The 16,267-nt window shown below is 42.7% G+C and overlaps 1 protein-coding gene across 1 annotated transcript in view; it reads left to right on the top strand.

The window, feature by feature from the left end:
* The first annotated feature begins 628 nt into the window (after nucleotides 1-628).
* LOC146979224 (protein NLRC3-like) overlaps nucleotides 629-16,267 on the top strand; it is a 331,528-nt gene continuing 315,889 nt past the window's right edge. Inside the window, exons 1-3 of the mRNA XM_085788893.1 lie at nucleotides 629-887; nucleotides 3,135-4,938; nucleotides 5,051-5,224. Coding sequence (XP_085645019.1) covers nucleotides 629-887; nucleotides 3,135-4,938; nucleotides 5,051-5,224 — 2,237 coding nt within the window. The remainder of the gene's footprint in view (nucleotides 888-3,134; nucleotides 4,939-5,050; nucleotides 5,225-16,267) is intronic.

Raw genomic sequence — 16,267 nt, 5'->3', positions numbered from 1 at the left:
CACACGATTCACCAGCCACTGATATTGGATCCGTAATCCGTCATTCAAATGTCTGAGACACAGAGCTCGGGCTCGCCCCAAACTTTGAATATCCCGCCCGCTCGATAACGACCAATCAAATTTGTTTTCCTTACTCGGGTAAACTCGTGTTGCAGCTCGTGACAACTCGGCGCGACAAACGGGACAAACGGCCATTTCTGTACACCTTTAAAGGAGGACGTGTATCAGCTGATCAGATGTAAGCTGTAACTGACAGTCAGACTCAGGTTATTGTAGAAAAGAACCAGTTTGTAGGACATGTTGTTGGACCAGGTCTGAAACCAAAGTGTCTGTGTCTGTTGTGAACGTCCTCAGGGGACATATAAAGTCCATCTTGTATCATCTCTCTGTCCTGATGTTGACTTGACACTGATTCCTCCACAGAGTGGACCAGGAGAGCTCAGAGGTTCCCAGTGGTCAGTCTGCCCAGCAGCATCGAACACACCTGGACTCCATATTTATGGTGAGGACATGTCCAACAGCTGCTGTTACATCTGTTGTGTTCAGCATCATCTCCATGCTGCACTTTGACACCAGTGGATTGTCTGTCCAACATGAATCTGATGTTTGGCTCCATGGTTTTAGTTTGATGCTGTCACTCATAGAGTTTCTGTTCCAGCTGCTGGAGGAGAACATGGTCACTTTTGTGAAGACTGAGCTGAATAAGATCCACAAGGCTCTGAGTCCAGATTACCCAGAATGCTCAGGGAGTGAGAGGGAGGATGAGGAGGTGTTGGATGGTGAGGATGAAGAGCAGAGGAGGAGCAGCAGAGACGCATTAGTGAAGATCACAGTGAACTTCCTGAGGAGGATGAAGCAGGAGGAGCTGGCTGAGCATCTGCAGAGCAGTAAGAGGATTTGGTAACACTTTATTTTAAGGGTCACTGTTCCTGTGTATCTACCTAATTAATCACAGTGTAATTACCTATGTAACCGTATGTAATAACATGTACTTACATTGTAAATACATAGTGTATTTTGGTGTACTTACAGGTCCCTGTTACACTTGTAATAAGAAATGCTTGTTACAATACTTTGGAGTAGGCGTAGGAGTTTCGCTTTTACCGTGCCCTGCTGTCATGCGCTTCTCTCTGTGTGTGTGTGTGTGTGAGGGCTAATAATGGAGAAAGAGCACTATGATCAATGAACGGAACGATATTGCGTTGCCGAAAGCCGAAAAATCTATTCATGGCGGACGTAATTTATTTGTGGCATATCAGTGAACACCTCGTCGGGCTGTGACATACAGTAACAGGGCTGGCGTCGGCAGCCTAGTCACAGCCACAACACCAGCTAAACGTGTTTCCTCAAATTTGAGGCGGAGTGGCCACCCTGTTTACCACAGAGATTTTGTGTGCGGTCATATGACTACCTGGCTCCGTCTGATTGGACGTCGCCAGTGGCTGCATTTGATTGGTGAAACACTGTCATTTGACAGAGTATCTGTTGGAAGCAGCCAGAGAAGCGGCTTCATTAAAACAAAACAAACAGATTGCGCATTGGATCAATAAAAACAGTAGCAAGTATGTGTGTGTGTGTGTGTGTGTGTGTGTGTGTGTGTGTGTGTGTGTGTGTGTGTGTGTAAAATCGGCAAGAAAACAAAACATCGCCGATCGTCCTTCCAATTGCCGATAGATGATTGGATCGCCAATCGGCACAACCCTATTGGAACATGTATGCTGTTTCACAACTTAGTATATGTAACAGTTGTGTTACTCTTTGATACAGTGGAATGAGCACATTAAAATAAAGTGTACCTGCTGGGATACCACAGTTCTTACACATTAACTGCAATAATCACTGTCTTCGATAGTGTACCACATGTGCTGTTACACAACATAGTCTATGTAACAGTTGTGGTAGTACACACTTGTTACTCTTTGATACAGTGAAATAAGCACATTAAAATAAAGTGTACCTGGGATACCTCAGGTCTCAGGTCTGTGCGGTTTCTGTGACCGCCGCGGGGACAGCTCTGTGACACTATTGTGAGGCTGACTGCCGGTGAGTGCTTTAGGACGGGGGCCAGTTACTGATAATGTGAAGTGGCGCGTTACTACTAGTGATGCGCGGGTCAGGGTTTTTTCCAACCCGCGGGTCCCGCATCTATTAAGTAATTTGACCCGCCCCAGCCCGCCCCGCCGCTATTAAACGTCAGACAGTGGGCTTTTTACTTTGAAAGGGCAGACAGAGGGGCTGTGTTGCCGGTAGCTTGTCAGTGTGGAGTTTGTGAGGAGTGAGAGTCAGTCCTCCCGGCTCCCGCACTCCACAGTGCAGCGAGCAGCCTTGCAGCCGCCGCCTCTCGCTCTCCTCGGTCCCTGCTCTCAGTGAATCCCACCCCGCTCTGCTGATACATCCAGCCGCCGTCTCACCCTGTTCCTTTACACCTCCGCCGGCTTTCCCGTCAACATCAGTGCTCTGGACTTTATCATCAGTTTTTTTTAATGACCCACCCCGGCCCGCACCGCAAATAAAGTAAACATTTCTTGACCTGCGCCGCCCCGCCCCGTGGGTTGACCGCGGGCTACGGGTCAGCCCGGGAAATCTATGGGAAAAGTCGCTAGATTTGTCGCTAGTCGTTTTTGACAAAAGAAAGTCAGCAACACTCACTGCTCAGAGCTCTGGTACATCTGCTCTCATTCTTCTTCTTCGTCTCGGGGCTGGCGGTTGGCAACCAACTTGAAGGTGCATTACCGCCACCTACTGGACTGGAGGCATGGATCTAAGATAATACATCCATGACTGGAGGTCCCACACTCCAGTCCAGCAGAGGAGAAAATGGGCCGCGATTAACAGCGATTAAAAAATGTTTTTAATTAATCGCATCATGATTAACGCGTTAACTCTGACAGCCCTAGTTATTACATATGGTTACATAGGTAATTACACTGTAATTAATTAGGTAGATACACAGGAACAGTGACCCCTTAAAATAAAGTGTTACCGAGGATTTCTCTAAAGATTCAACATGATGGACAAATGAGACGTTCACTGACATCAACACATGGAGGGAAACATGTTCATATAGTCGTTATTTCGAGGAATTAAAATGTTATATTTTCTTCATGAATTTTACTATGTTTTTGTTTATTCAGGAACTCCTGGTCCAGTTTGTGGACATAAACTCAAATCTGCTCTGAAGAAGAAGTTCCAGTGTGTGTTTGAGGGGATCTCTAAAGCCGGAAACCCAACCCTTCTGAACCAGATCTACACAGAGCTCTACATCACAGAGGGAGGGGCTGGAGGGGTCAATGATGAACATGAGGTCAGACAGATTGAAACAGCGTCCAGGAAACCAGACAGACCAGAAACAACCATCAGACAAGAAGACATCTTTAAAGCCCCACCTGGAAGAGACCGGCCAATCAGAACAGTGATGACAAAGGGAGTGGCTGGCATTGGGAAAACAGTCTTAACACAGAAGTTCACTCTGGACTGGGCTGAAGACAAAGCCAACCAGGACATACACTTCACATTTCCCTTCACCTTCAGAGAGCTGAATGTGCTGAAGGAGAAAAAGTTGAGCTTGGTGGAACTTGTTCATCACTTCTTCTCTGAAACCAAAGAAGCAGGAATCAGCAGGTTTGATCAGTTCCAGGTGGTCTTCATCTTTGACGGTCTGGACGAGTGTCGACTTCCTCTGGACTTCCACAACACTGAGATCCTGACTGATGTGACAGAGTCCACCTCAGTCAACGTGCTGCTGACCAACCTCATCAGGGGGAACCTGCTTCCCTCTGCTCGCCTCTGGATAACCACACGACCTGCAGCAGCCAATCAGATCCCTCCTGAGTGTGTTGACATGGCGACAGAGGTCAGAGGGTTCACTGACCTACAGAAGGAGGAATACTTCAGGAAGAGGTTCAGAGATGAGCAGCAGGCCAGAAAGATCATCTCCCACATCAAGACCTCACGAAGCCTCCACATCATGTGCCACATCCCAGTCTTCTGCTGGATCACTGCTACAGTTCTGGAGGAGCTGTTGAAGACCAGAGAGGGAGGAGAGCTGCCCAAGACCCTGACTGAGATGTACATCCACTTCCTGGTGGTTCATCTAAAACTGAAGAAGGTCAAGTATGATGGAGGAGCTGAGACTGATCCACACTGGAGTCCAGAGAGCAGGAAGATGATTGAGTCTCTGGGAAAACTGGCTTTTGAGCAGCTGCAGAAAGGAAACCTGATCTTCTATGAATCAGACCTGACAGAGTGTGGCATTGATGTCAGAGCAGCCTCAGTGTATTCAGGAGTGTTCACACAGATCTTTAAAGAGGAGAGAGGCCTGTACCAGGACAAGGTGTTCTGCTTCGTCCATCTGAGTGTTCAGGAGTTTCTGGCTGCTCTTCATGTCCATCTGACCTTCATCAACTCTGGACTCAGCCTGATGGCACAACAACAAACAACCTCCAAGAAGACTGAAACAACAGGAGTCAAATCTGCAGAGACAAACTTCTACCAGAGCGCTGTGGACGAGGCCTTACAGAGTCCAAATGGACACCTGGACTTGTTCCTCCGCTTCCTCCTGGGTCTTTCACTGGAGACCAATCAGAATCTCCTACGAGGTCTGATGACAAAGACAGGAAGTGACTCACAGTCCAATCAGGAAACAGTCCAGTACATCAAGGAGAAGATTGTAGAGACTCCCTCTGCAGAGAAAAGCATCAACCTGTTCCACTGTCTGAATGAACTGAATGATCGTTCTCTAGTGGAGGAGATCCAACAGTCCCTGAGATCAGGACGTCTCTCCACAGATAAACTGTCTCCTGCTCAATGGTCGGCTCTGGTCTTCATCTTACTGTCATCAGTAGAAGATCTGGATGAGTTTGACCTGAAGAAATACTCTGCTTCAGAGGAGGCTCTTCTGAGACTGCTGCCAGTGGTCAAAGCCTCTAACAAAGCTCTGTAAGTGTAAAGAGAGTTGGATTTATTCATCATTACATAAAAACACTTCTGTATTTTCAACAGGACATGATAAATTCCTGTCTTCTTTAATTCCTCATGATCATCTCTTCAGACTTGGCGGCTGTAACCTCTCAGAGAGAAGCTGTGAAGCTCTGTCCTCAGTCCTCAGCTCCCAGTCCTCTAGTCTGAGACACCTGGACCTGAGTAGCAACAACCTGCAGGACTCAGGAGTGAAGCTGCTGTCTGGTGGACTGGAGAGTCCACACTGTAGACTGGAGACTCTCAGGTGAGGATCCATCCAGCTGTTCATCTGATGACACTTGAACACAGCAGCAGGTGTTGACAGAGGGTTCCCGTGTGTTGTTGTGTGTGTTCAGTCTGTCAGGATGTCTGATCACAGAGGAAGGCTGTGCTTCTCTGGCCTCAGCTCTGAGCTCCAACCCCTCCCATCTGAGAGAGCTGGACCTGAGCTACAATCATCCAGGAGCCTCAGGAGTGGAGCTGCTGTCTGCTGGACTGGAGGATCCAGACTGGAGACTGGAATCTCTCAGGTAATAATAATAATAATAATAATAATAATAATAATAATAATAATAATAATAAACTCAGACTGTATTTATTTTACTTTGTTGTCCTGACTGCTGCTGCTGAGAGAGAGAGACTCAGTAGCATCAGACAGCTAGTGCAGCTAGCAGGCCTGAGCCCTCCTGCTGCACGTAGCTTCACCTGAGCTCTGTCATTGGCTGGAGAGAAAACACAGACTCTCTCGCCATAGATATCTATGCTCATTTGCGACTCTCTCGTTCCACCCAGAAACGTCCACGTGCATAACAAAACCTGAACAAAACAGAGCAAAAGACCAAAATACAGGCAGGGGGAGGGGGCGCTGCAGACACAGCCCCCACCACACAGGACTAGAAGCCCAGAGGTGATGATTAAGACAGATTTCATTTGTACAAGTCTAATGTTTATATTTGGGCACAAAACTCCAAACCAAACCTTTAACCCAACTGGGAAGAAATAATAAGTGTTTAATTAAAAAACTTTGACAATTTTTACCAAACCAACGTTTGCAACTTTCACTAAAATGTCACCCCAATACTGCTGAAACTTTTGTCCACTTAAACTCATTACAAATTATTAAGTCCAACACTGTTTTTTTCAAAATCTGTAAAATGTATTAAACCTATCTCCTCCCACAATTTTTGCTAAATTCTCCATTCTTCAGCTGGTTCTTGGTGTCAAACGTTGTGGGTTCAAGCCCCAGTAAGGGTGACACATGAGGACACATTAAAATACCAGATGTTCTCAATGGTGGTCTAACAGCATGCCTTTAAATTTGAAAAGGAAAATAAAGAAAAAACTTCTTCTTTTTCCTTCTTCTTTAGAGGAAATCCACACATCAGGAAAATCAGCTCATTGAGTTAGGAGCTGGTTGTTGATGCCAGAGGTTGTGTGTTCAAGCCCCAGCAAGGGTGATGATGACATATCAAAATGCTAGATGTTCTGAACTAGTAACACAAGACAGTAGAGCTGATGTTGGTGTTACAGCATGTATCTAAATATCAAAACTTTGAAAATAAATTTCATTTTCATTTCATTTTTCCTTTATTTGTTAGAGAGGGACAGTGTACATTAATGACCATTTTAAAAAGATAAAATGTAAATGCATCCAATTATAGCCAATAGGCTAATTTCCGTTGGCAGTCCCCCTGCCGGATGGAGCATGGCAATGAGACCTATAATAAAGGTAGCAAATTACATCAAGACAAATAGCACAATATTTACAACAGCAACATTACACTTTAACCCCCCCACCCCTCCCACCCATACGCACACATGCACAAACACTATCCAATCCACAACCAGTACTCCCTTTACCCCTCAACCACACAGTAATGTATACATCCCCCATTCAGACAGGGGAATATTCACATCAACAACAAGAACAACACGTACATGTCAAATTACACTTATTTAATTAAGCCATGTACTACAGGGGATTCAGGGACTAGTGTTCACAAATTTGGTATTCTATTAACCATTTCTTTAGATTGGCTTTAAATGCACCGTATGAAATGGACTCTCTTATGTTTTGTGGTATTGTATTCATAACAGATCTACCATATGTGCTACAGCTTTGCAACTTTCACTTTGAAATTGCCTAATTTTGTCCTGCACCGACCATTGCTGCGCAGCAGCTATAATATTGTTCCTGTTCTGTCGTTGTTCACATTCATGTATGTTGATCTTTTTGCTGTTAAAAAGCAATAAAAAGTAAATAGACTGTTGCTTCTTTTTTTTTTCAATCGTTTTTGGTCAGTGTTCTTTGATCTTTTGATCCCGAGTCTCGAGTCTCGAATGAGAGAAGAGCTTTGTTTTGGTACGTGATATGAGACGCTACCAGCGCAATGACGTGGCGTCACATAACGCTCAACGTCATCACGTAAATTAGCGGGTTGACCCGGGTCTGGCATTCTCACTGCAAGCCGATCGGAGCCAAGCCGTTCAAAGCCGATTTTAACCTGCGTCGGTGCGCCTTTCCCACTGTCACCAAAAGCCAGTTGTCAGAGGGTTTAAACGGGTTTTTTGGCCAGTGGGAAAGGGGTAAGAGAGTGAAAGTGTGTGTCTCACACTGCAGTGACATCACATGGAGAAAAGACATGATGAAGTGTTTCCTCCTGGTCTCCTCCTGCTCTGTATCATCACTAGATAAAGACTCCAGCTCCTTCTTCTCTGTGCTCAGTGTTCATCCAGACATACAAGCCTCCATGTGAACACAGTGATAAAACAGTGTGTGTGTGAGAGCCATGTAATGTCCATGTGTGCATGCTGACAGAGAAGGTGCTGCTCTGACCCCCCTCCTCCTTTCAGGGTGGAGCCTGCTGGAGTCCCATGGTTGACACCAGGTCTGAGGAAGTGTAAGTCTGTTTTTACTTTGATTCATGGAAACAAAGCAGCACATTCAACCATCTTTACACTGTCACATCACTGACCTCATGAGTCTCCATCAAACTGTCAATAACTGATCACATGATCAATAACTGCAGCTGTGTCTTGTTCTCTCCATCAGATTCCTGTCCACTCACAATCGACACAAACACAGTGAGCACAAAGATCAAACTGTCTGACAACAACAGGAAGGCAACACGTGTGGGGGAGGATCAGTCATATCCTGATCATCCAGACAGATTTGACTACTGTCCTCAGTTGCTGTGTTCAACTGGTCTGACTGGTCGCTGTTACTGGGAGGTCGAGTGGAGAGGATGGGTTAATTTATCAGTGAGTTACAGAGGAACCAGAAGGAAAGGAGACAGTGATGACTGTGTGTTTGGACTGAACGATCAGTCCTGGATTCTGAGATGCTCTGATGATGATCGTTACTACGTGTGGCACAATAACAGATCGATACCTATCTCCTCTTCCTCCTCCTCCACCTCCTCTGTCTCTAACAGAGTAGCAGTGTATGTGGACTGTCCTGCTGGCTCTCTGTCCTTCTACAGAGTCTCCTCTGACTCACTGATCCACATCTACACCTTTAACACCACCTTCACTCAACCTCTGTATCCTGGGTTTGGATTCTTCAGGTCCAGTTCTGGTTCCTCAGTGAGTCTGTGTCGAGTGAACCAGAGTCTCCTCCTGTCACAGAAACCTTCTCACTGTTGAACAGACAGTTCAGTCTCTACATGTCTGTCATAGCTGGTCACAGGTAAATAGACACAACAGGAAACACAACTGGAAACAAAAACACTATAAGAGGCTGTCATGTATCCCACTTATGGGAAATTCACTTGTTACAGCAGCAATAAACAACAACAAGAGTAAAAAAAACTAGACAATTTCCTCTCGGGAAATTTTGAATGGGCCACGGGAGCTACTGCGGGTTGTGCCATCTCTGTCAACATGGGAATCAAACCCACGATCTTAAGGTCAAGACAGAGCTGATCAGACAGACACATGATCATCTTTCTATAAGCACTGATATGGAGGAGCTGTAATCACATTAGGTTAACTGTGTGTGTGTGTGTGTGTGTGTATCTTGTGTAATAGGGCCAGGACTCAATTAAAACAATTAATCTAATTAATTAGAGGCTTTGTAATTAATGAATCGCAATTAATTGAATTTTAATCGCATATAAATATTTGACCTGAGAACAGTGAGAAGCATTTTTTTCACATGGATTTTAGTATACCATTGAATGACTGAATAGCTTAAGCAACAAAACATTGTTTGTTTTTTCAAGGTGGTACTTAACCAAGACCAACATGCAAATTATCGATTAATTCATTAATCGATATTTGATACAGATTTAAATGGTCTTTCCTGCCAATACACTATGATGGGTTAGGGTTAGGAAGCTCAAAGCTCCTCTTCCTGGTCCGTCCAAATCTCGCGTGATTTGCGCCGGCGTCAGTGCGGTTACTGCGAATCACGCGAGATTTGGACGGACCAGGAAGAGGCTACAAACAAGCTTAAAATATAGACTTATTTAATTTTTTTCGGGACAATTACGCAATTTGGGGCTTCAGCACAAGACGGACATTACATACGAGCATCATGGAGGTATTTGGATGTTTTTTTGTGTGTGTTTTTTTACGAAGAGCTCTGGTGTCCCTTTACAACCGTTATATGGACATGCACTGCTACGCTGAGACCCCCTGTAACTCAGAGAAGGGACGGAGGACTCTGAAACTTCTTCCAGCCCTTAGTCCACATGAGGGTGAGTAGATACAGTAATGAGCGAAATATCATTCTAGGGTGAACTATCCCTTTAACAGCAAGTTACAAAGTTGAGCTCCTTCTCCATTGGGCTGAATGAGAGCAGAGAGCTCCCTGGCTGCATTTAAAAAATATTTTAAATTATTATCTAAGAATGGAAGAATGAAGAATGGAATGGAATTGTTTGTTTGTGTATGTGTTCATGTGTGACTGTGTCTGTGTGTGTCTGTGTGTGAGTGTGATGCCTGTGTTTGTGCGTGGACATCCTCTGTCAGTCTGGTTTATCATGTGTGTGTGTGGGGCTGTGTTTAAAAACATCTTAACGAGCGGCCAGGCTGCACCTGCACCTGTTCTATTTATAGACATGATAACGAGCTGGCCCCAACAGCTGGACCAACTGCACACAGAGCAGAGCAGAGCAGAGAGATTTGAGCTCTGTGCAGCTTCCCAAAACAGCCCAGTAAAAGAGAACCGTACCTCTTATCAGAATGTGGTCCTGACCATCTGGGCAAGGAGACCTTCCTGAGCATATTGATGTGCATTAAATGTTTGTAGGGCAAAAACTTTTCTCAGGGTCGCAAGGTAGAAAAGGGGGGCATTTCTGCTTTTCTAAAAAAATCAGCTCCTACTTTTATATTGAAGTGGATGAGCCACTGGAGCGGGTCTAGCTGCACAATTAGGCTCATAGAGACAATTCTGTAAGTCTGTCTGCTGTTTTGAGCACATTAAATGAGACACGACAAGTGTGGCTACAAACCGGTGAGGAAATCATGTGTCTAGAGTTTAATTTGTGGCCGTGCTGGCAATTTATCCAGAAAAAATCCTGAATGTTTTTTCGATCCCTCTCACTCTAACGATGATGTCACTCACTCTGACCCAACCCCATACACACTCATTGAAAAGTGTGAAATTTGTCAGAAATCCTCATGTGCTTTTAAAGGATTTATCTCAAAAACGGTGCAAGCTATGAAAAAGTTGTAAATACAGGATGAATACATTAGAAGTTTGTCTACAGCTCAGAATTTGAATGAAGTCTCTAGCTGAAAGTATGTGGACGCTTTAAAGGCTGAAAGAAGTAAGAAGATTTGAAGAGTTTCAAGACTGTTCCAATGCATTCTCTATGGGGGAAAAAAAATCAGAAATAGTTGAATATTGCAAAAAGTATGAATAGTTGAAAAGAGAAAAGACATAGCACACCTGTCCCGAAAAGGCTGAACATTTTGATATTTGAATTGTTGAAATAGCACAAAGTATGAAGGACTAGTTACATGACGAAGAAAGGCAGAAAATGGCCGAACTGAATAACAATAGTGTGAATGCTGGAAGCATTCACACTAACTAGAAAAAGCATTTCCAAGAATGGAAATGGTGTGACTGCTGAAAGCAGCTGAACGCTGTTGCAGAATTAGCAAATAGTGCAAGCAGTGATCACCATACAAATGTTTGACCAAGATCGGAATCAAACTCACAACCTCATGGTCAGTAGACTTCCACTCTGCCTCTAGGCCACAGTGCACACACAGTTGCAGAGACTGTTGTCTGTTAATGATCTGCACTCTGTCTCACTCTGAAGTTAACGAGCCCAAAGCTGCACCTGTTGGAAACACTGTCAACATCAAGAAAGCTTGAGAGTCAAGCTTGAATGACTTAGAATGAAAATTTCTGTGAATTTCAGGCTGAGAGCAGCAGTTTCAACATGAAGCAAGTTATCAGAAGTCAACAGAGGACGACTGGGAAAATAATTCACTATAATTGTTGTTGAGGCAAGATTTGAACCAGCAACCTTCAGGTCTTCAGACCAGCAAGCTAACCACTAGGCTACAGACAGAGACAGTATGTGAGGGGCAAAGAAAACCTTTGATAAGAGGATCACTGGCTTCTGCTTAAAAAAAAGTAAGGAAAGTGCAGAAATTAACCACAACAAGTAAGTAGAGGACACTTTTGTGAAAATAGTGCAAGCAGTGATGACCATACAAATGGTTGACCAAGGTAGGAATTGAATCCACAATCTCATGGTCAGAAGACTTTGACTTTGCCTCTAGGCCACAGTGTACACACTGTTGCAAAGACTGTTGTCTGTTGATGAGCTGCACTCTGTCTCACTCTGAAGTTAACGAGCTGCACCTGTTGGAAACACACTGTGTCAACACCAAGAAAGCTTGAGAGTCAAGCTTGAATGACTTAGAATGAAAATGTCTGTAAATTTCAGGCTGAGAGCAGCAGTTTCAACATGAAGCAAGTTATCAGATGTCAACAGAGGACGACTGGGAAAATAATTCACTATAATTGTTATTGAGGCAAGATTTGAACCAGTAACCTTCAGGTCTCCAGCTCAGCAAGCTAACCACTAGGCTACAGGCAGAGACAGTATGTGAGGGGCAAAGAAAACCTTTAATAAGAGGATCACTGGCTCCTGCTTAAAAAAAAAGGTAAGGAAAGTGCAGAAATTAGCCACACCAAGAAAGAAGAGGACTTTTTTGTGACCTGTGACTATTTTTTGGTGAATTAAAATGAGTTAAAAAGCACTTAACAGCAAGTTACAAACTGTGGCACTAGCAATTAATGCGTCTCTTAACGACCACCTGTAACCAATTGAGGGTAATGGAGGGGAGCAGAATTCATAACAAGAGTGCTCAACCTGGATTTGAACCAGTGACCTTGGGGTTGGCAAGCAGCCACCCTAACCACTACACTAGAGTAGAGTTGGGGAGAAGAGAGGTTGAGACTTTGATGAATGTGAGATTTTTCAATGATGCTTAAAATAAAAAGAAATTAGTATAAATTAGCCACACCAAGTAAGAAGAGGACTTTTTTGTGACCTGTGACTATTTTTTGGTGAATTAAAATGAATTAAAAAGCACTTAACAGCAAGTTACAAAGTTGAGCTCCTTCTCCTGCTGCTGTAAAAAAAATGCATTGGGCTGAATGAGAGCAGAGAGCTCCCTGGCTGCATTTAAAAAATATTTTAAATTATTATCTAAGTCTCTTTGCATTTTTGACCAGAATTTTAGCCAGAAGACAAGTGTGGCTACAAAACTGGAGAAAATAATTTGTCTAGAGTTTAATTTGTGGCAATGCTGACAGTTTAGCCAGAAAAACTCTAGAATGTTTTTTTGTCTCTCTCCACTCTGGCACCACTCTAGCTCTGCTCGTTAGACGCAACACACACACATTATAAAGCTGAAAAAAATCGGAAAAAGTTAAATATTTGAAAAAGTATAAATAGTTAAAAAGAGAAAAGTAATGCCGATAAAGTTCAAAAAAAGCTGCACGTTTTGATATATGAATTGTTGAAATAGCACAAAGTATGAAGGACTAGAAGAAGACCGTAAAAAGGCGGAAGAAAATGGCCAAACAGAAGAACAATAGTGCTTTCAGCAGTCACACTAATAAGGAAGAAAAAATCCACACAATAACAGTAGTGCCCGGGCTCTGCAGCTATTTCATAGCTGTTGGGACCAGTGCCCGGTGCGATTGCCCGCGGCCCTAAATAGAATATAAAAAGAGACACACTATATTTACTCTTTTGTGGGCTACTAAAAATCATTAGTGTGAATGCTGGTAACATTCACATTATTGTTCTTCTGTTTGGCCATTTTCTTCCGCCTTTTTACGGTCTTCTTCTAGTCCTTCATACTTTGTGCTATTTCAACAATTCATATATCAAAACGTGCAGCTTTTTTTGAACTTTATCGGCATTACTTTTCTCTTTTTAACTATTTATACTTTTTCAAATATTTAACTTTTTCTGATTTTTTTCAGCTTTATAATGGGTGTGTATTGCGTCTAATGAGCAGAGCTAGAGTGGTGTCAGAGTGGAGAGAGGCAAAAAAACATTCTAGAGTTTTTCTGGCTAAACTGTCAGCACGGCCACAAATTAAACTCCAGACAAATTTTTTTCTCCAGTTTTGTAGCCACACTTGTCTTCTGGCTAAAATTCTGGTCAAAAATGCAAAGAGACTTAGATAATAATTTAAAATATTTTTTAAATGCAGCCAGGGAGCTCTCTGCTCTCATTCAGCCCAATGCATTTTTTTCACAGCAGCAAGAGAAGGAGCTCAACTTTGTAACTTGCTGTTAAGTGCTTTTTAATTCATTTTAATTCACCAAAAAATAGTCACAGGTCACAAAAAAGTCCTCTTCTTACTTGGTGTGGCTAATTTATACTCATTTCTTTTTATTTTAAGCATCATTGAAAAATCTTACATTCATCAAAGTCTCAACCTCTCTTCTCCACAACTCCACTGTAGTGTAGGGGGTAGGGTGGCTGCTTGTCAACCCCAAGGTCACTGGTTCGAATCCAAGGGAGGAACTCTTGTTATGTTATGTTGAATTCTGCTCTCCTCCCCCGCCTTCAATTGGTTACAGGTGTTTGTTATCTCCTTTATTACTCGTACCAGTTTGCAGCACATCATCACATTACAATGAATGACAACAGTCTTGAAAGCAGTGTGCTCTCTGTAGCCGAGTGGCAGAGTAAAGGCTTAGTGATCATATGGTTATGGGTTCGATTCCTGCCTCAGTCATTTCACATCATTGCTTGACTTTTGATTCCAATTATTCAGCTGTCATTGGACAGTCTTTGATTCCTCATAGTATAAAGCTCATTGTAACTCAGGTTCTCTGTGGCCATATGGTTAGTGTGTTAGGTGTTGTGCTATTTCAACAATTCATATATCAAAACGTGCAGCTTTTTTTGAACTTTATTGGCATTACTTTTCTCTTTTTAACTATTTATACTTTTTAAAATATTTAACTTTTTCTGCAAATTAAACTCTAGACAAATTATTTTCTCCAGTTTTGTAGCCACACTTGTCTTCTGGCTAAAATTCTGGTCAAAAATACAAAGAGACTTAGATAATAATTTAAAATATTTTTTAAATGCAGCCAGGGAGCTCTCTGCTCTCATTCAGCCCAATGCATTTTTTTCACAGCAGCAGGAGAAGGAGCTCAACTTTGTAACTTCTCCATAACTTTGTCTGTAGTCCAGTTGGTAAGGTGGCCGCTTGCCAACCCCAAGGTCACTAGTTCGAATCCAGGCTGAGCAATCTTGTTATGTGATGTTGAATTCTGCTCCCCTCCCCCACCCTCAATTGGTTACAGGTGTTCGTTAAGAGACGCATTAATTGCTTCTGCCACCGTTTGCAGCACATCATCACATTACAATGGCAACATGCTTATGTCTGTGCTCTCTGTGGCGAAGTGGCAGAGTAAAGGTTTATTGATCATGAGGTCATGGGTTCGATTCCTGCCTCATTCATGTCGTACTTTCTGCTAGAGACTCCATTCAATTTCTGATTTGTAGACAAACTTCTAATTGCTCATTTATAAAAAGCATCATTGAAAAATCTCACATTCATCAAAGTCTCAACCTCTAGTTCATTGGGAGTGTTGGAATGGTCTAGTGGATAAGGTTCCTGCCATCCAACCTCAAGGTCACAGGTTCAAATCCCACCTGAGCAGTCCTGTTATGTGTCAGCCACTTTGAACTTTAACCAAAACCACTTGGTCTGGTCACATGATCAAACTTGATAATGCATATGCGCCCCCACCTACTCTCTTTATCTCTTTCAATCTTGGTTTGTGTTAACATGTTTCTTGTTTATACCACTGCACTAAGATTGATTTGCACTGGAACTACAGCTTTGGGCTTGTTAACTTCAGAGTGAGACAGAGTGCAGCTCATCAACAGACAACAGTCTAAGCAAATGTGTGTACACTGTGGCCTAGAGGCACAGTGAAAGTCTACTGACCATGAGGTTATGGGTTCGATTCCTACCTCGGTAAAACATTGTATGGTGATCAGTCACTGCTTGCACTATTTCCTAATTCTGCAACAGCGTTCAGCTGCTTTCAGCATTCACACCATTTCCATTCTTGGAAATGTTTTTTCTAGTTTATTATATTGGACAGTATGGGGGACATGAATAAGATACAGTTTATGTATACAACAGTGGTAACATACACAGAACAAAAAAATTAAATTTAAATACTGGATGAGGTAGGCGAGTGTTACTATCAAGACTTATGAGTAGGTCCTGATGAATGTTGATAAACCAAAACGTAGTAGCGGAGTGAAGAGAAAAATAGTGACTTGTGCAAAAGAGGCAAAAGAGCATAATGCAAATAGTGTATGGACAGTAAATATGATTAATGAAATGTTTTTTTTTCTATGTTTTTACTGAATTAATTAATCAATTTTATATGTAATGTGCATTTCCATATAGCGTGGCACAAAAATACTGTTACTCTGTAACTGAGTTTATTGTTAAACTGAATTTATCTGTCCTGTGAATAATTGGATGTGAAATAAAGAAAAAATGTTCATAGGAACCATACTGTATTTGTTTATTTGTCTGCTTTATGGTGTTCGTCAGGTCTCCATCGGTGGCAGTGTAGGGTTTCTTTATAAGCAAATATTGCTCACTCCCTCACTGTCTCCTTTTATTTTGTTAGTAAAGTCCTTTCTTTGTTGTTACGTTGATCCAGTTATGTTTTTCTTGTCAACATTTCAACAATTAAATGGGGAAAAAACAAAAATCTTCGCACATCTATTTCTTAGGCAGGTGGGTCAGGGGGTGACAATTAAGTCCAAATTAGAAAAAGAAG

The sequence above is a fragment of the Trachurus japonicus genome, chromosome 10 (genome assembly GCF_045865225.1).
Source record: "Trachurus japonicus isolate A0001 chromosome 10, Traja_1.0".
NCBI classification, from domain to species: domain Eukaryota; kingdom Metazoa; phylum Chordata; class Actinopteri; order Carangiformes; family Carangidae; genus Trachurus; species Trachurus japonicus.
Note: the sequence above shows the minus strand (reverse complement) of the source record. Positions and strands in the feature narration are given on the sequence as shown.